The sequence below is a fragment of the Chaetura pelagica genome, unplaced genomic scaffold, assembly GCF_000747805.2.
Source record: "Chaetura pelagica isolate M959 unplaced genomic scaffold, ChaPel_1.0 scaffold234, whole genome shotgun sequence".
NCBI lineage: Eukaryota > Metazoa > Chordata > Aves > Apodiformes > Apodidae > Chaetura > Chaetura pelagica.
The window spans coordinates 172,465-192,103 of NW_009952967.1; the positions used below are offsets into that span (position 1 = coordinate 172,465).

Sequence of the window (19,639 nt, forward strand, 5' to 3'; positions counted from 1 at the left end):
AATCTCCCCCTAGTCATATCATCTTAGTCTGAAGAAACCCTCTGAGAGGTGGGATTTCTACATAGCATTGTGCTGAGTCTGAGCAGAACTGTGCCATTTGCTTTTCCTCCTCCTGTTGAACTTGGAGATGATCCCCAGGTTCTTAGGATGAGCCAAGGGTGGTTGTGTTTGTCCTCTGGCAGGTGTCCAGCGGGTGGATGAAGGTGGTTGGAATACTGTGCAGGGGGCAAAGAACAGCAGAGTGCTGGACCCCACCAAGTTCCTTAAAATCACCAAGGTAGGTGCCAGCACACGACTCACTCAGAGCAACAAAAATGCCAAGGTCTTACCTCACTGTTTCTGTCTCTCTAGGAAAGTTAATTATGGTGTTTACAAGTCAGAACCTGCTTTTTTGGGTTGTTTTAAATCTCCAAAGTCAGTACTGTGTGTAAATGAAGCACTAAGGAAGACTCTGTCTTCTGAATGTTCCTGTTTTGCCTATTCTAAGAGAAAGGAGGATGTGCTTTTATTAGGTGTATAGTGTCCTTTTAGGGACCCAGAAGTTCTCTTAGTTGGAAGATCACCCTCCATGATGAAAAGAGGATGAGAGTTGAGGTGTGTGTTGTGTGTGGTGGTGATGCAGCACATCTCCTGGCTGTCACAGCAGGGGTGTCCAACACCTGTCTGACAGAAGTCCTGGGCTGCCTCCAGATCCAAGGCTGATGCTGCTTCTCAGTAGAACGAGGATTAGAAAACAAAACATTCTGGTGTGTCTCAGATGGCAGAACTCCAGGCCTGAAAGGTTCAAGGAGCACAAGAAGAGCCTTGTTGGCTTTTGCAGTGCTTCTGGGCCTGTGCCTGGTGCACTTGCATCCCTCAGTGTGTGTTAAACTTTCACACCCAACCTCCAGATGAGCATCTTCATGGTATTTTACTATGAAAGTGCCAATCTGGGGACATTTATTTCAGGCTGCAGATTAGGCAAGATTGGAGATTTCTCCTTTTTTAATTATCTTCAGAACAGCTTTGGAATTTCTTGCCAAGGAAAACTCCATATTTCACATAAGTTAGAGTGTTTCCTAGATATTCCCTGGTCCCAGTGAATGTCACTCTACCTCAGGTTTACTCTCAGTGCTTGAGTGCTCGGAGAGCTGTGAAGCAGAACCTGGACAGACTGTAGCTCTGCTGCAGATCAAGTTCAGTTTGTTCCTTGTGCCAGTCATAAAACAAGACTCCAAAACTTAATTAGCAGGAGGGATTCAAGCTGCACGGTCAGGAGGAGAGAGGAGCTCATACAAAGGGATCTGCAGGGTCACAACCTCCTTGTCAATCAATTCACCTGCTGAGCATTGTAAAAATCAATGTTCTTGTCAGATGCTACTTTTTCCCTCCTGCCACCTGTTGTGGTTCTTTGCCCTGTGAGTTTTGTTGTTATCCTGCAGTTCCCCCCATGGCAGGTGGGTGTAGTGGGCAGCAGAACAGTTTTACTCGCCACAAACAAACTGAACATCTCTCAAGTATTGATGTATACTGTGCTTTTTCCTCCCTACTGAGCTTCATAGTAAACAGAAGCTCTTGGTCCCTGTGAACATGTTTCACTGACACTTTGGAAGAGGCTGTTCCTCTGTCTTCCAACAACATGTTAAAGCATATTTTGGTGTTCACAAGACAGGACTGTTGCCCCAAAATGCAGCATTTATAGTGAAGACCTACCCTTGTGATGGTATGTCTTGATGTGTTTTACAGCCCACAATAGATGAGAAGATTCAGCTTGTGCCTAAAGCCCAGTTGGGCAGCTGGGGAAAGGGCAGCAGTGGTGGAGCAAAGGCGAGTGAGATGGGTAAGTCAGGACGGGTCCTCACCCTTGGCTTTGGTGTCACCATCCTTGCCAAGAGCAGATTTGGGTGGGAGTGCTCGTCTGTGTGTGTGGCTGCCTGGCAAGCAGGGTCAAAGTGGGGCAGAACCAGCCCTTTCCCTTCAGTTCTCTCCCCAACACTCCCCAAAACATCTGGTGCTTTAATGATGATATAAGGCCACGGTGTCAGCAGCTACTGACCTTGTCGTTGCTCTCCTCTGTGTTGTCTTTCCAATCTGGCAGACTCCTTACGACCAAGTGCCACTAGTTTGAACAGATTTTCTGCACTGCAGCCTCCAGTCTCATCTGTAGCTGCCTCATCTGCATCCTCAGACTTAGATTCTCGCAGGGCCTTAACTAGGTAAGCTCCCTCCTGCTGATCCTGCACCTCTCCCTGCCTGCTCTAGTTCCCAGCACACAGAAAGAAGAGAATTTTATTGAGTTTCCAGGAATGGTTTGGTCCTTCCCCACTCCCACCCCACCTACTTTGAGCTAACTTAAAACACATGCATCTTTTATATCATAGGAGAGACAGGTGGTATTAATTTTTAAAGCCTTTAGGGTGAATCTTTTAACTTCCCGCTCTTCAGCCTCCCTTTGTCTGAAGGATTCATCTCCAAGGAGTTAACAGGTTAAAAACTCTTCAGATAAAATGTTGTGATCAATAGACATGCATGTTGGATTCAATGGTCACGGGTTCAGCCAGGTCAGTAGGTTTCTTTATGCAGAAAAACGTGCTCAGAAATTGAGCAAGGCTCCTCCACTGTGTCCAGCCCTTCCCACGAGGTGTGAGCAGGCCTGCCCCTCGGGGTGCATTCCTCAGGCTGTGCTCTGCCCTCCCACACCCCCATTTCACCAGGGCTAGAGCCACTCCAGCTTGTAGCATGAAACATAGATCAACCCTCAATAATTTTTTAACTCAAGACACAGTTTATAAATGTACAGTTCACTTAAGATGTTGCTCTGTTCCATTACACACCAGCTGCAGGACTGGTTTCCTGGATTTATCCCTCTGTTTTCCCTCCTATCTCACCTAGAACTCTGATTTACTTGGAGATTATTCTGTTTTGCTGTTTTTTGCCCATCCTACCCATTAACACAGTGATTAATAAGACAGGTCCTTGTTGCCTCTTGCTGGTAACCTTGAATATTCTGAAACTATTTTTCAATAAGTGGGTAAAAAAACCCATCCTGCTGATACCCTCTCACAGAGGGTATCAAAAGTGCCTGTTACAAAATTAATCATAAATTCTAGGATGTGTATAATTTCCACATTATAAAGTTCACTGTTCCATACAGAAAGCAGGTGCTGTAAGGACTTTACTGCTTTTCCCTGTGTCGTTCAGGAAGCTTTGGCCCTGCCTGTCCACTCTGTGGGTATTTGTGTGTCCTGGTTTGAGGACATTGTGTTTGTGCATCTCCAAGGCTGGAGTTAATTCTGATTTGATTCTGTGTGGCTGCATCTGTAGAAAGTCAAGACACCAATCCTGCTGGGTGTGGGTTGGGGTGTTTTCCCTGCAGTCCCTACAGAGCTCCCTAATCCCTTATCTGACACGACCAGCCTTGGCAAGCAGGGATCACTGGTGCCACCACTTTCTGTATGTTTTTGTTCCGCAGTCGCGGGAGCACGGGCAGGGAGAAGAATGACAAACCTCTCCCACCTTCCCTCTCCCGCCCCAACACCTTCCTCCGGGGCAGCAGCAGTAAGGAGCTGCTGCTGGATAATCAGGCACAGGAGGAGCAGAGGAGGGAGATGCTGGAGACAGTGAAGCAGTTGACAGGAGGGATGGAGATGGACAGGAACAGCACGGAGGCGGAGAGGAGCAAAGCCAAGGAGTCTGGTGAGTGGCTCTTCCCGTGCTTAGGGAATCTCGCCGGGCATGTGAAAAGGCATAAGGGAAAAATCTGTCAGGACAGGTGACATTTCTGTGCAGTGGTGGGACTGTTTGGCCTGTAGTGAGGCATTGTGGAGCTGCAGTAGCTGTGATCTGCCCCCAGAGGTTGGGACACAGCTGATCCGTACAGGCCTGGGTGTCATCTCCTCCACAGCTCCTCCTTGGGGCTCCCCAGAGTGGAAAGGCTGGAGATGGCAGCAGAACACCACAGTGTTGTCTCAGTGGTTCTTGTGTCACTGTTGCTACTGGTTTCTGGGTTAGAAGTCTCTAAAATCCGTGTCAGTTCTGCAGTTCTTCAGTGCCCAGTAAGGCCACATCTGCCCTTCCCAAACATCTCCCAGGGCCAGAGCAGTGGTTTGGGTCTGGGACAGACCATGTACCACGTCCTTTCAGTGCTGCCTTGTCACCAGCCCTCCCTCCAGGCAGGTCTCAGTGCAGTGTGGCATTAGCACCCCCAGGGGTGGCTTGTCACCTTGTCACTGCTGCAGCTTCCACTCTGCTCCTGCCACCTTGAGCTGACTTGTCAGTGAGAAAGTATTGAGGACACTTAGGGTGATGTTCCCTGCGGGCAGAACGTTTGTGATAAGTACAGGACTCTGCTCCTTCCCTGGGAAACATCTAGAAACTGCTACAGTGAGGAACAGGTCTCAGCTGCCATGACACCACACACTCCTCTGGAAGCTTTGAGACTTTGTGAAGGGCTCCAGATTTTGGAGATGGCACCAGGAGATTGCTTCGGGTTGCTGCCCATCACAATCAGCATGTTTAAAATTTGCAGCTTGCTGTAACAGCTCCAAGTTTAAGTAATAAATGTTGATAGAGAGCTTTGAAGGTGTTGCATCCTGTGTCACTGCCAGCTGTGTTTCTATGAGACTGATTTACAGAAATATTGGGAATCCATCCAGGGGGAAATGTAGCCAAGGAAGAAGTGACCTGTGCCTGGTGATGGGACAGGGAACACACCCTGCTCCAGTGAATTCTGTTTGCAGGATGTCATCTCTGAAAATGATGCTGATTTTCCAAATGTGTTTTGGGTTTGTTTTTTTCTTCCAGCCAAGCCAGAAGCTCCCCCAGCTCCTGCACAAGAAAAGCCTTCACTATCAGAAGAGGAAATAGAGAGAAAATGCAAATCTATCATTGATGAGTTCTTGCATATTAATGATTTTAAGGTAAGCAAAATAAAAAACCTCCCTTGAAAAGCTCAAGTCCCACGGACCATGTTTTCTCTCCAGGAACAGTATCTTTATACACAGAGGGAACAGAAAAGCTGGGACCTGTCAAAATTCAGGAAGCAGCTCCACGAGCATTTTTAATACACTTGTCTCCCAAACTTGTCTTCTGCTCTGCTGGTAACAGGAAAAATAGCCCAGCCTGGGTGTTTGAAGTAGCAAGATGTATGTGTATCCGTCATGAATCACTGAGCAGCTCCATAATAACAGTAATTTTGGAAGCAGAAAAGCTATTGGGAAAATAAACTGAGGTTTTCCTTCAGTTATCAAAGCATGTGCTGTTCTGATCTGGAGGCAGATAAAGCAATGCTAAATATTGAACAAATCACTCCAGAGTATTTTTAATAAACATTGAAAATTACTGAGCAGCTGTCATCACTTTCTAGTTAAAGGTTGAAATTTTGTTTCCCTTGTAAATGGATTTTTAGCTTGTCCAGGGAGATAGAGAGATGTGTTACATTTGCTGCAAAGCTGATTGGTTTGATCTTTTGCTGAAAGAAATTTTTAAAACCTGGCAACTTTAAGTGGCAGCACTAGGGAGTTCCTGGTTTGGCTGCTTCTACTTCATAGGCCTTCCAGTTAAAATCACAGGATCATGGAATTGTTTGGGTTGGAAGGGAACTTAAAGTTCATCTAGTTCCAACCCCCTGCATGGGCAGGGACACCTCCCACCAGCCCAGGCTGCTCCAAGCCCCATCCAACCTGCCCTTCAGCACTGCCAGGGATGGGGCAGCCACAGCTTCCCTGGGCAACCTGGGCCAGGCTCTCACCACCCTCACAGCAAAGAATTTCCTCCTCATGTCCAACCTCAATCTCCTCTCTTCCAGTTTGAAGCAGCTGCCTCTCATCCCATCCCTCCCTGCCCTTGTCCCAGGTCCCTCCCCAGCTTTCTTGGAGCCCCTTCAGGCACTGGAAGCTGCTCTGAGGCTGCTGTTCCTCCTCAGAAAGAGGAATATTCTTATGGTCGATTGTTTTGGATTCATACTCACATCTACTCACCAGGAGAAATTATTAAATCCTGGTTTAGAGAGAAAAAAGAAAAATGCACTTGGATTTGCAATGTCCCCAGCTTGCTGGCCTGGCAGGTCTCAGCAGGAGGATTCAGGGGTGGTGGGGCTGGCTAACAAAGGACTTCAAAGTCTAACCTCTGGATGTCTGGGCCTAAGGGGCTGCTTCAGCTTCTGCACTTGCAAATGCAGTGACATTTTTAATGGCTGGATGGAAATAGAGTTGAATTGTATGAGACAAGTGCAGCTCTGGTTAAAAAAAGTACATCAGGTTGAGGGAGCTTGTTTGCATTAATGGGTTACTTGCTAATAATGCCCTTCAAATGCAGTGTGCACCAGAGCTGCAAATGCAGCTGCACTGCCATGAACCAGACAATAAATGTGTTAGTGCACAGAGCAAGGAACAGCCCTTTCTCAGTTTTTAGTATTTAACCTGATGGTAAATTAAAACTGCTGAGCTGTGTGCTGGTATCTAGTGACAGCAGGGATAGCCAGTGGGATGTTCACCTGTCTGTCCTGGAGACACTGAGATGCCCCAGGCAGGTCTGATGGAGGAGCTGGGGCACCAGGCAGTGACCTGCAGGAAGGAGCTGCTGGGGACCTGTGGAACTGCAGCAGGGGCTGCCAGTTCATGGTGGCTAAAGGCATAACCTAAAGCAAGGAGCAGATACCTTCAGTCAGGAAGCCTGTTGAGATCCCTTGAGCTGAACATGGGTCAGTGGAAACATCTTTGCTGATGACAGCAGAGATTTTTGAAGTGTGACATTGATTGTTTCTCTGAAGGTCTCTATTTAAGGGTCTGTTATTTGCTTAAGTTACAAAATGCACATGCCAGAAAGTAGAAGCTTTATAAAGAGAAAATCTTCCTCCGAGTGCTCCCCAACCATTTTCTGCTTCTTTATATGGTGTGGGTTTGTAACACGGGCACTTCTGTGCCAGATCAGATCAGCAATGAATCTAACCTGGTGTCCTCTTTTTGGCTTGGCTTAACATTTGATGAAAGAACAGGCAGTTTGGTGGCATCCAGAAGACAATTCTGTCCTTTCCCTGAGCAGCCAAACTGTACCCTGAGGCCTGATTAAGTTTAAAAATTCTGTTGCCTGTGTGGTATAAATTCTCCTTGTTGTTATTCAGTCACCATCTCAGTGGTGATTTGTGGTGAGGTTGCAGAGCCTGGTTCAGCACGTTTGCCTGGCAGCTTCACTAAATAGAAGTTTCCAAGAAAAGCAAAGCTGGCAGCTCCTTGATCTGCCATCAGAATAATCCCCATCCCATGCACCAGGTGCTCAGCAGCACACTCTAAACTATTGTTTTTTCTCCTCTTTGCTCTGCCCTGGTGAGGGCCCATCTGAAGAACTGGGTCCAGCTCTGGGCTCCCCAGTTCATGAAGGACAAGGAGCTGCTAGAGAGAGTCCAGCACAGGGCAGTGAGATGCTGAGGAAACTGGAGCATCTGCCTGTGAGGAAAGGCTGGGAGAGCAAGGGCTGTTCAGCTGGAGAGGAGGAGCCTGAGGGGGGATCTGATCAGGGCTGATCAATATCTACAGGGGGTGTCAGGAGGGGTTGGGCAGATGCTGCTCAGTGGTGCCCAGTGACAGGACAAGGGGCAATGGGCACAAACTGGAGCACAAGAGGGTCAAGTTAAACATAAAGAAGAACTTCTTTACTGTGAGGGTAACAAGAGCCCTGGGACAGGCTGCCCAGGGAAGTTGTGGAGGCTCCATCCCCGGAGACATTCCAGACCCATCTGGACCTGTTCCTGTGGGATGTACTGTAGGTGATCCTGCTCTGATAGGGGATTGGACTAGATAATCCTTCAAGGTCCCTTCCAACCCCCACCACTCCGTGATCCTATGAAATACTCTTCTGCCCCATTTTGTGGTGGTTTCAGTTGAGGCAATGACCCCCTGTCTCGTTTGCACAGGAGGCGATGCAGTGCGTGGAGGAGCTGAGTGCCCAGAACCTGCTGCCTGTTTTTGTGCGAGTGGGAGTGGAGTCCACCCTGGAGAGGAGTCAGATCACCAGGGATCACATGGGCCAGTTATTACACCAGTTGGTGCAGTCAGGAAAGCTGAGCAAGCAGGATTTCTTCAAGGGGTTTGTATTCTGATACTTTTCTTGAGGCTTCATTGCAAATGAGTACGTTTGTGTTGGAGAGGAATGATTCCCCACCTTGCTGTGGGATCCTGCCTTCCTCACACACCCCTTTGGAAGGAGCTTTTTTGTCTGGGTGTATTAATAAGTAAGATGATTGTTGTAATATATTGTTAAGTGTTTCAGATGCTTTAGGGAATGTAAATGTATTCATAATTATGTTAATTTCTCTCTGATAGTTGTGGATTTAAATGTGCATGTTTAGGTTTCTGGTTTGTGATGCATTTGCCTTTTGGCAAATCACTGAATGTGATTGGAAGAGGAAGGAGAAGACAAAGATCTTCACAGGACCCCACTGCCTGGAAGCTGTGTAGCCTGAAGTCCTGTGTGTCCACAGAGCCACAGCCACACTCCTGCTGCTGAAACAGGCTTGGTCCACACATGGTCATGTTCAGGACAACTCAGCTTTAAGGAGTGAACATGTCCTGGAGGGGCTGAGGAGGAGAACGTGCCACGGGTTAGACCTTGCTCAGGAGATCTGAATTTCAGCTGCTGGTTCATCTCAGCTCTCTGGGTTTTGTGTTCCCAGCCTGGAGTAGAACTGGTGCCCAGTTGTGAAAGGATCTGTGTTCCCAGGGAGGTCCCTGGCACTGCTCAGCCCTGCCTGGGGCTGAGAGCAGGGTGATTAGAAGAGGTATGACCACGAAAAGCAGCCAGTGAGTGGCAGCTGGAATAATGCTTCTTGATACTGAATTCCTGGGTACTTGGCCTCATCTTGCTGCTTTTATTGAAACACACCTCCTCATGGTGCCAGTGGTGATCTCCCTGCTCCCATGTCTGCCAGTGAATTCCATTGTGGTGCAATCCAGTGGCCCACAGAGAAGGTTTAGGCAGCCCAAGCTCAGAATCATATGGAACAGCAGTAAAAATATATCTGTCCACAGGGAGTGCATACTTGTCTGTGTCCACAGCCACTGATGGTCAAAACAACTTGTTTGAAGTGACACATTTCCATAATGGATTGTCATGAAAGCCATTCCTGGAGTGTGGATAAGTGGCTGTGATGCCAAATAAGTAGGACCTTGATGAAACAGTGGGACATGTGGTCTGAATGTGTCATAAGCAAAGTGAAACAGCTACTGAAGTTGATGAAAAGGCAAGTGATGTTCAGTGGGCACACGAGCAGAGCACTGAAAACCACAGTACTTATTGTGACAACACAAATTACTGGGTAATTTGTAGGTAATACTGGGTTATGGGGTGAGTGATGGTCACAGGGCAAGGCTGGAGAGATACACGACAGGAAACCTGTTTCTGGCAGAAATGCCAGGATTCACCCAGGTAGCAGAGGATGTCAAGAACAAAGCAAAGAGTTTGAAGCTCAAGAGGAAAATGTGCATTTATAGCCACTAAACTGGAACCCAGAATTTTCAAGGTTTTCAGGGAAAAATGAATCATGATGAAAACTGGCAGGAGAGCCAGAAAAGTGATCATCTTGTACCAGGCACAGGAAGTGAAGCCACCTGCAAGGCTTTTGTTGGGAAGAAGAGTTTTGTGTGATTCTGGAAACTGTATCCAATGCTGGGGATGAATTACAGTTTTGTAATTTTCTGTTCTGGGTGGAACCTTCTCTCTGGTGTACTGAGCTCTTTTCTTGTGTAATTTTACATATTTGCAAACATTTTGCCAGTTTCCTTACCTTTGGACTTCTGTTATTATTAATCCCCCTCCTGTGAACGTTTGTCTTGTCTACTTATAAGAAAGCTCCATTTATTAGATGCTTTGTATTTATAGACAAAAATGCTTCTTAGTTTTACAGGTTTTACTAGTTAGCAAATTATTTGCTACTGGGATATAAGAATTACTATAAATGGAGCATTCCTTGATCTATCTGCTGGCTTTACAGAAGGCAATGCCTTTTCCATATATTCTCCACGTTACTCCTTAGAGAAATTCCCTCCTGGCTAAAGCACTGAAAGCACAAGATGGCAATAGCTTTTTTGTTACCTTTGTGATTTTGTCCCCTTCTTGTCCTCTCTCTCTTCTGTAACAAAGGATTTTTGAAGTGCAGATTAGCTCCAGTGAAAGTCTCAAATTAAATTATATGGAACACTTAACATTTTTCTTTCCTTTTCCTAAAGTTTTGCAGATACCTTGGAGATGGCAGACGACATGGCTATAGATATACCCCATATTTGGTTGTACCTAGCTGAGTTGGTGACCCCCATGTTAAAAGAAGGAGGAATCTCTATGAGAGAACTTATACAGTAAGCAAAGCTGCTTTATTCCAGTGTTGGTCGTGCTGAGCTCCCTGTCCAGCTGGGCTGTAGTATTTTCACAGCATGGTTCCCATCATCAGATAAAAGATGAGTAGTGTTAGAGGCTCAGCTTCTCATGCAGGTTGATAAAAGGCTTGGGTGGAAGCTGGGGTGAGAAGGGAGCTCATGGCTCTGTAGACGCCCTTCAGGGGTGGAAGTTTTATCCCTAAATCTACTTCAATCCTGGTGGTTTCAGCTGAGATAAAAAATACCCCAGTGTTGTACAGGTGGAGTTTGTTTGAGAGCACGTTGAGGCTCAGGGCATAGGATTTGAAGGGTGTGAGGTATCACATGGGAGCCTTTCTGTCTTGGAGTGTAGTGGCTGCCACCTGGGCATTGCCTGGATGGGCACAACACCCTGCCTGCCAGACTGGGAACTGCTTCCAGGAGCTGAGTTTCTGGGGAGGGACTTCTAACAAGTTAATGTAGTGATGGGACAAGAATGAATGGATTAAAACTGGAAGAGGGAGATTTAGGTTAGATATTAGGAAGAAATTATTTGTTGTGAGGGTAGGGAGAGACTGGCCCAGGTTGCCCAGGGAAGCTGTGGCTGCCCCATCCCTGGCAGTGTTGAAGGGCAGGTTGGATGGGGCTTGGAGCAACCTGGGCTGGTGGGAGGTGTCCCTGCCCATGCAGGGGGTTGGAACTAGATGGTCTTCAAGGTCCCTTCCAACCCAGAACATTTTATGATATAATATGAACTAGAAGTAAGTGATCTGTAATAAGTTACACAGGTCCAACTGATGTAAATGTAAATCAGGGCCTGAACTGCATCCCTGAGGTCTGTTTTATCAGCAGTGCCAGATCAAACCCCTCATCCCCGGCAGAAATGAAAGGTGATTTCCCACCACAGTTTGATCACAACCTTGCATTCCAAATTCTAATTATGAGGAAAAATATCTGGTTTTCTTTCATTCTAGAGAATTTAGCAAACCTTTGCTTCCTGTGGGAAGAGCCGGCGTCTTGCTTGCTGAAATCTTGCACCTTCTATGCAAACAAATGGTAAGTGTCCAGAGGCACCATCCGTAGGGAGGAGCTGGATGCAGCCAGGACATGTTGATGCATGAAACGTACACATTTCCCACATGAAGATATTTAGGGATGGCCCAACCAGTCCAGATAACTTAGGAAACCTGCCTCTTCATCCCCACTTTGAAACCAAACATTAGGGGGTTCCAAAAAGTTAACTTTTTTCTTTCTCGTCACTTTTCCCTTTTGCAGCTACCTTTGTACCTGGCTTCTTCCAGAAGCTAGAGTGCTGAAATACCACAAGAGGGACATTCTCAAGGTATTTCTGGGCTGACCAGAAGCAGCAAGTGCTGGAAACCTTGCAAGAGGTTCTTGCAGACCAGAGAGGTTCTGAGGGTTGGGATAAGCTTTAGATGGCTTCTCCAACTTCTGGGGCCTTATCCAAACTAAACCTGCCAACTCTTTCAGATTCACCCATCACTAGGGTAGTAACACCTATTCACCCTGTAACTTTGAGAGCTCTCTGACACAGTTCACAGTTGTGTGTCCCAGCAGTTTGGTGGATTCCCTAGAACCGTCTCCATTTTTGTCTTTTTTTGGTTTTTTTTTCTCAGCTAAATACTGCACTTTGGAAAGTGTCTATTTTCAACCCTGTAAAAATCCCTCACTTGCCTTTTGTTGGGGTTTTTTTTTGTGGTTGTTGTTGGTTTTTAAATCATGCCTTCAAATAAGGTTGAACATTCCAGGAGCATTTCAGTCTAGCAGTGCAAGCAATGACTTTATTTTAGTGTTATACTTGTTTGGACAGTCAACTTCTATTTCTGTTTCTCTGTTCTGTGAAGGAGAAGCTGCTGTGCTCTGGGGTTTGAAGCACAGCCTTGGGTTTCTCTTGCTGCTTTCTAATCTAATCTCATCCAGGCCAGTATTTGGACTTGGGTATTTCCGTATATCAATCATCTAATTCAGATCCTGATGAACTGTAGCAGGAACTATGCACAATTAGCTCATAATGTTCTGTTCACACAACTTGTAATCTGCTCTGTAAACTAAAACTCAGGCTGCTTGTATCAGTGCTTAACTTGTCAAGGCAGCAATCTCCCTCGTGCAGGTGCTAGAAGGTAAAGGTTTTGGCAAAGCTTTGGGGTGAAAAGAGCTGGTTGTTACTTGTATTTTTTATTCTTGTCAGGATTGTGTATTGTGCCCTCTTGGGCAGGACACAGAAAGGTCAGCGTGACATTAGAGGATGCAGAAGGTTGAGCTATATGTGCCCCTTTTCTCCAGGTTCGCAATAAATTCTAGGAACTGAAGAGTGAGCTTGGTGTTGGGTACCTGAATTTGAGGGTTGATCTCTGTAGAGAAAACAGCCATGACAATCCTGATTTTCTCAGAGTAGCTCATTTGCTGGTACCTTAATGTCAAGGCAGGGGGAGGATGAGTCACGGAGTAAGTTAGTGACAGAGTCAGGAGAAGAATCAAAGTCACCCAAGTGCCAGCTCCGTGTCACAGCTGTGGGAAACTGCCTTGTTCAGACGTGTCACTTCTGTAGGTAATCCTGGGCTGAAGTTGTTGCAAACCCCACATGTCACTTTATGCCTTGTCTATGACCCATCACCGTGGCGTTTGACCACTTGGCAAGATGTGTGTACCTGTGGCAGGACTGCATACATGGTTCCTCTTGCACGGGATTTCCAGACGTTCTCACCTCATTGCTGGGCATCTTGTTTGGTGGCTGAATGGTTCTTTATTTCTCCTGACACAGCTGCACCACTCCAGCTTGTCTGAGCTCCCCTGCTTGTCTCTCATATCTTTAACGTCAACAAATTGTTTGTGTTTTAGAGCCATAAGAAAGTGGGAGCCTTATGGAGGGAGTCTGGCCTCAGTTGGAAGGACTACTTACCCGAAGGGGAGGAGGTACATACCTTTCTCATGGAACAAGTGAGTTTGGAACAAGCATCTGCTTAATTAATGATTTGGCACCCTGGTTTTTGACCTCAGGTCCAGTTTGTTCATTCTCTTCCATCCCATTCTTACATATAGTTGGTTTGGGATGGGGGTGAAGTGTCTCCCTCAACAAGCTGAGGTTAGATGATTTCAGCAGCTGCTTTCTGCAGCACCAGGACAACTGGCTGGTCCCCTCCAATCCCAGGCACACACCTCAGCTGGCTTCCTCTAGGAAACCTCTTTCTCCAACCAGGAGGAATTAACTCAAGTATGAGTTTTGCACAAGGACAGGCCATCTGCAGAAGGTCCAGAGTAAATGGCAGCAATTATTCCTTCATCCCAAATTGTTATATGATCCAGTGGGGTTTCACATCCAGGAGGAGCCAGGCTGGCTGGAGTGCACCTTGCAGCTCTTGCTGGTGGTGCTTCTAAGGATGGAAGAAGCTTGAGATCTCCCTTTGAAGCTCCAAGTGATCCATTGCCCTGCTTTAGCACTTTGGAAGTGCTGTGCTGCAGGAAATGAAATGGATTACCAAGGCCTGGGACTTGGGGAGGGGACTGTGGAGCCTCTGTCACATTTTGCAGTGAGTTTGGGGTGTGAGCTGCAGTTCCCTTGAGCCAGTGCCAGCTCTGGTAATTGCATTCCAGCTCCCTGTCGTTTGAGTTGAGCAACATGCACTTGATTTTGTGCAGAGCTGGAGCTGCTCTAAGATGCCTGCTTGTCTTTGCTGGATGATGTAGTTCCCATGTGTTTGTAAAATGCTTTATAATCTTTGGAACAGAGAAAGTATATAAATCCTTGTAATGATAACTTAGCAGTTGAAAGATGCCAGAAAGCAGAGTGAAGTGTAGCTCACTGCCTCAGTTTGGTGTAATTCAGCCTAGGAAAGTATATTTCACTAATTCTTCTCCTCACGTCTCATGTTGCAGAAGTTGGACTTCACGGAGTCTGACTGTTCCAGTTCCTCAGAAGCACTTTCAGAGAAAGAACTCTCTGCAGAAGAGCTAAGCAAGCAGCTAGAAAAACTCATTGTTGAGGACAAGGCGAATGATGAACAAATCTTTGACTGGGTAGAGGTACAAAGACTGTTTTCACCCTCCCTGAACAGTTTAACCGCTTTCTAAATATTTTGTCATCTCAAGGAGCATCCTTGTAGGCACCTCCCTAGGCATAGGACATGAAACTGATTAGGTCTGTGTAACCAACACTTTCAAAGAATTAAAAACTAAAATTAAATCAGTCCTTTTCATAGCAAGCTTTAGGAGCTAGAATTTGAGCCATGTTACCTTACAACTGTGTGACTTGCCTTTTAAATCCTGTAGACAGAGTCTAACAGTGCAGCTGGTGACTACCCAGTGCCTTTTGGAGAGGACTCTGCTACATTCTTTCTTTGCAAAATACTCGATAAAAGCTGCTCAGGGCTTTTTGCAACATGACCTGCCAAATTCCCCCTGCCATGTTGCAGAAACACCTTGGCCAATCTGGGAGCAGGTGTGTCTTTCCCAGTGCGTTGGACCAGTAACCCTAGCAGAAAATAAAATGTAACAAAGAGAAGAAAAAAGAAAAAAAAAGCCCTATCAACCTGCTGATCTTTTGCCCTCTGTCTCTGGCTGCCTCCTTTCAGCCAGGTATTTAATCTAGTGTCTGAAATGATACCCCAGCTGATTAATTTAGATCTTGTGCTTAGAGCTAAATTCTGGTCAGCTTCATCTCAGTTATTTCTATAGCTGGAGCAGTGTGTTGCAAATGACATTTTTCTACTGTCATCAGAGAAGTCAAGAGTGGAATGAAAATCTGGGGGACACCCACAGGCTCTTTGTAGTCTTGGACAAGTTACAGAGCCCTTCTCTTAATTTCTTCTACAAAGCAAACAAATCTCCACCCAAGGAGCATGGGTTGTAAAAGCCTCAAACTCTTAGAAAACGTATCAGGGTGTTGTAACAGCCAAATGGTGTTGGCTTGGGGTGTTTCTCAAGATCATTGACCTAGTGGTGGGAGTAGCTGAAGGAGCTCAGTGGTGTATTGATCACATGAGAACTCTTGTTGCATGTTGTCAGATCTGAGCAAGGTTCAGGAAGCCACTGGGAAGGGTGGGGAGGGCGAACTGCTGCTTCTGCTGAACTTGGACCTGCTGCCAAGTGGAGTCGTGGTATTGGGAGACAGTTGCTCTCACACAATGGAGTTCTTTTTAACTGGTCCATTTACTCTTTCAGGCTAATCTAGATGAAAGCCAGATGAGTTCACCTACATTCCTTAGAGCTTTAATGACAGCAGTTTGTAAAGCAGCTATTATAGGTGAGTAACTTGCAGTGTCAGCACCACACAAACCACATGGGCAAAGAATTATTTTATATCTTTCAGTTTTATATCAGTTTTCCCTCCCCTGAGGCTGTTTGTTGTGGGTTTTTTTTCTTTTACACGCTGAGACTTTTGCACCATATTGAATTCTAGTGCTTGAGAGCACACTGTCTGCTCCCCTGGGACAGCCAGACACTTGGCTGCTTGTCACAGAGTCATCAGGGTTGGAAGGCACCTCTGGAGGTCATCCAATCCAACCCCCTGCCGGAGCAGGATCCCCTAGAGCAGATCCCACAGGAACAGGTCCAGATGGGTTTGGAATGTCTCCAGGGATGGAGACTCCACAGTTCTCTCAGCAGCCTGTCTCAGGGCTCTGTTTTTCCTTATGTTTAACTTGACCCTCCTGTGCTCCAGTTTGTGCCCATTGCCCCTTGTCCTGTCACTGGGCACCACTGAGAAGAGTCTGGTCCCCCCCTCCTGACACCCCCTGTAGATATTGATCAGCCCTGATCAGATCCCCCCTCAGGTTCCTCCTCTCCAGCTGAACAGCCCCAGCTCTCCCAGCCTTTCCTCACAGGCAGATGCTCCAGTCTCCTCAGCATCTCAGTGCCCTGTGCTGGACTCTCTCCAGTAGCTCCTTGTCCTTCATGAACTGGGGAGCCCAGAGCTGGACCCAGTTTTCCAGATGTGGCCTCACCAGAGCAAAGCAGAGGTGCAGCAAAGCCTCCTTTGACCTACTGGCCACACTCTTGATGCCTCCCAGGCAGCCACTGACCTTCGTGGCCATCAGGGCAAATTACTGGCTCATGGTCAGCTGTGGTGTTCCTGAGGCCCTGCTGTGTCCTGATGACCTTGCCTGAGCAGACGTTTCAGATGATTCTGATTAATGCCAGATTGTTCATTCATTCCTGTAGTGGAGGTGAAAGTGCACCAGGCATGATTAAGATAATCAGCATTTCCACTCCTTGGTCAGCAAGCAGCCTGGGTGCCCTCCCATCACAGAGCACCATGAGGGGGTTGGAGTGTGGGCTGCAGGAGAGGAGCCTGCACCTCTGCCTGGTTCATGGATTTATGTCCAAAGTTGCACTTTTGGAAAGATGGTTTATGTGGATTGTTTGAATGTATGGCAGTGGGCTGGGAATGGAGGGAAGGGTGGGTTCCCAAGTCAGACTCCTGAGCCTCAGACCCTCAGGGGGGCTTGATTAAAGTGCTGCAGCCAGAAACATCTGGTCACTTCTTTTTATTTTCTTTAACTTTACTGTTGGCATCTGGCAAGGCAAAACATTGCACTTGGAAAGCACCCGGGTCTGCTTTTAGCTGTAAGAGTCACGCCTGGGGGAGAGAATGGTCTGAACTTCATCCTGTTGGGAGGGGAAAGGCAGCCCAGCTCCTTCCTTCTCCCTGAGAACAGAACCTTTCTGGTGCCACCTAGTGTTAGTGGTGAAATGACTCGGGGTTTGACTGCAAATGGTTAAGGGTTTCCTGATGTGTATCAGGAACATCTTCTTCTGTTTTATGTTTTGACCTTGTCTCTAATTGAGGTTTGTTTTTTCCTTTTGTTTCCAAAACACCACTTAATTGTATTGTATGATCTACTTAAAAGCTGCTGAATAATTTATCCGTGTTGCTGATGGACTTCTAATGTTTATTTTTTATATATTGCTGTTTTTCTGTGTCCTACACAGCTAATGATTCTTGATATTTTTAGGGGAAAAAAATAGATACTAGCAACCTGTATATCTGAATATCCCTAGTCCTTGTATGCACTTTGAACATCCAGTTGTCTATGGAGACACAACAATTTGCCCTGGACAGTAAGGTGGGGATTCTTCTGCATGTATCAGCAGGCTGGTTAGGGCCAGGGTCACTGGTTGAATTTGGAGAACTGGAAGAACCAAGACTTCCATAAAAAGCTGCTGATCAGAAATACATTCTGTTGTTTTTCATCCTCTTTTCTCTCCATGTTAATCTGTGGTTTCTACTTGAATAAATAAAGGTGGTAAAAGACCCACCCCTGCTGCCCTGTGCCAGAGCTGACCCTGTTCTCTTCTCTTCCCTCAGCGGACTCTTCCAGCTTCCGTGTGGACACGGCTGTTATCAAGCAGAGGGTGCCCATCTTACTCAAGTACCTGGACTCAGACACGGAGAAAGAACTACAAGCACTTTATGCACTACAAGCATCAATAGTAAAACTTGATCAGCCTCCTAGTAAGTGTTGCCTCTGCACTCCTTTTGAACCCTGACAGTGTAAGGAAAGGTTGTTTCTGTGAGAGGAAAAACTAGTGGTAGAGGCTGGGAGAGGATGTGCTTTTCCTTACCTCTGCATGTAGCAGATGAGAGAAAACAGCCCCCAGGGGTTTCTGCTTGCCCACATTCTGGCTTGTAGAAAGCAGTGCAGGTCCTCAAAGGCTTGATGCTGGCTCCTTTTGTGGTTGCTGCTGTAAGCAGCTGTGCAGAAGGAAGAACAAACCTCTGTTCGATAAAAAGAGAGGGAGAAAAATAAGCAGTAAAGAACAATCTGAGTTTACAGCACCTGGACACATCAGAGCAGCAAGAGTTGTAGTTATGTTGCTGCACCACGGATGTCTGGTGACTTGGAGGGAATAAAGTGAGTTGGACAACTGAGGGGTCTTGTTCCAGAGGCACTGTAGAAAACCTGTTGGAAAAAAGGTGAGGGATTCCTGGGGGAGGCTGCAGCACGAAGTCAGGGTATCCAAAACCACTGAACTTCATCATCCTAAGCTTTAAGGCACTGGGTGTTCATTATCCCTGCTGCTGAGCCAGGATAAATCAGGTGCTGGAGCTGCCAGGTCGTGTGGTTCAGCCAGAGAAGATTGAGCTGCTGTGAGTTCTGTTTGCAAGCCAAGCCCTAGAGAATACATTCCCACGGCTGCTTTTCTGGCTTTCCCTTTTCTGCAGAGCAGAAAAAGGAGCATTGGAGGGATCTGTTTTCTCTCTCAGCTGTGTGTACCCAGCCAGGAAGCAATAACTGGCTGGAGAAGAGGAGACTCAGGGGGGACCTTCTCTCTCTCTACAACCACCTGAAGGGAGGTTGTGGTCAGGTGGGGCCTGGGCTCTTCTCCCAGGCAATCAGAGACAGAGGGCTTGGCCTGAAGCTGCTCCAGGGGAGGTTTAGGTTGGATATTAGGAAGCACTTTCTCTTGGAAAGGATGATCAGACATTGGAATAGACTACCCAGGGGAGTGGTGGAGGCACCATCCCTGGAGGTGTTTAAGGAGAGGCTGGAGATGGCACTTGGTGCCATGGTCTGGAGATGTGGTGTGAGGGGTCACAGGCTGGACTTGATAATCTCAGAGGTCTTTTTCAGCCTCAGTGATTCTGTGAACTCAGAAACAGACCTTCCTTCTACTCGTGTCTGCGTCGCGTGCTTTGAAGGTTAATCCCCTTATCCGTAGCCGTGTCTTTGTCCGCTGCCTGAAGCCACCCAGAACTAACAGCTGTTCTCTCTCCTTATTCCATGCTCACAGATTTGTTGCGGATGTTTTTTGATTGCCTGTATGACGAGGAGGTAATATCAGAGGATGCCTTCTACAAGTGGGAAAGCAGCAAGGACCCAGCGGAGCAGAACGGGAAAGGAGTAGCGCTAAAATCTGTCACGGCGTTCTTCACCTGGCTCCGGGAGGCCGAGGAGGAGTCGGAGGATAATTAAAACTTAAAATACAGGAAAAAAAAAAAGAAAAAAAAGAAAAAAAAAATGAGAAAAAAAAATTAAAAAAAAAAAAAGGAACAGTTTAAGTATTTTTTTAAAGAGTTTCACATCTTCGCCAATCACAGTGCAGCAAGGCCAAGTCTCGCGCAGCCCCCCCTTTCCACCACACACGCACGCGTGGGAGAGGTGAAAACTTAGGTGATCACAGAGGAGGAAAAACAAAAAAGGTACTTGAAAAAAAAAATTTAAAAAAAAATTAAACTTCAAACCTGAAGGCGGGAGCACTAAAACCAAAACACATGTATTATTTATAGAAAATATTTTCCGTTTTAATCTTTTTTCTTTTTAAATGAGGACTCGCACATCCAGGAACACGAGGCGGAA

At 46.6% G+C, this 19,639-nt stretch overlaps 1 protein-coding gene across 1 annotated transcript in view; it reads left to right on the forward strand.

Moving 5' to 3' along the window:
• The window catches only part of EIF4G3 (eukaryotic translation initiation factor 4 gamma, 3), an 86,312-nt gene extending 67,037 nt beyond the window's left edge, over nt 1-19,275 (forward strand). Inside the window, exons 21-33 of the mRNA XM_009995741.1 lie at nt 183-277; nt 1,726-1,819; nt 2,078-2,195; nt 3,452-3,675; nt 4,783-4,898; nt 7,889-8,061; nt 10,200-10,325; nt 11,297-11,378; nt 13,182-13,280; nt 14,217-14,363; nt 15,501-15,582; nt 17,647-17,793; nt 19,074-19,275. Of these exons, the coding sequence (XP_009994043.1) occupies nt 183-277; nt 1,726-1,819; nt 2,078-2,195; nt 3,452-3,675; nt 4,783-4,898; nt 7,889-8,061; nt 10,200-10,325; nt 11,297-11,378; nt 13,182-13,280; nt 14,217-14,363; nt 15,501-15,582; nt 17,647-17,793; nt 19,074-19,255 (1,685 nt within the window). The 3' untranslated portion in view covers nt 19,256-19,275. The remainder of the gene's footprint in view (nt 1-182; nt 278-1,725; nt 1,820-2,077; nt 2,196-3,451; nt 3,676-4,782; nt 4,899-7,888; nt 8,062-10,199; nt 10,326-11,296; nt 11,379-13,181; nt 13,281-14,216; nt 14,364-15,500; nt 15,583-17,646; nt 17,794-19,073) is intronic.
• The last annotated feature ends 364 nt before the right edge of the window (nt 19,276-19,639 follow it).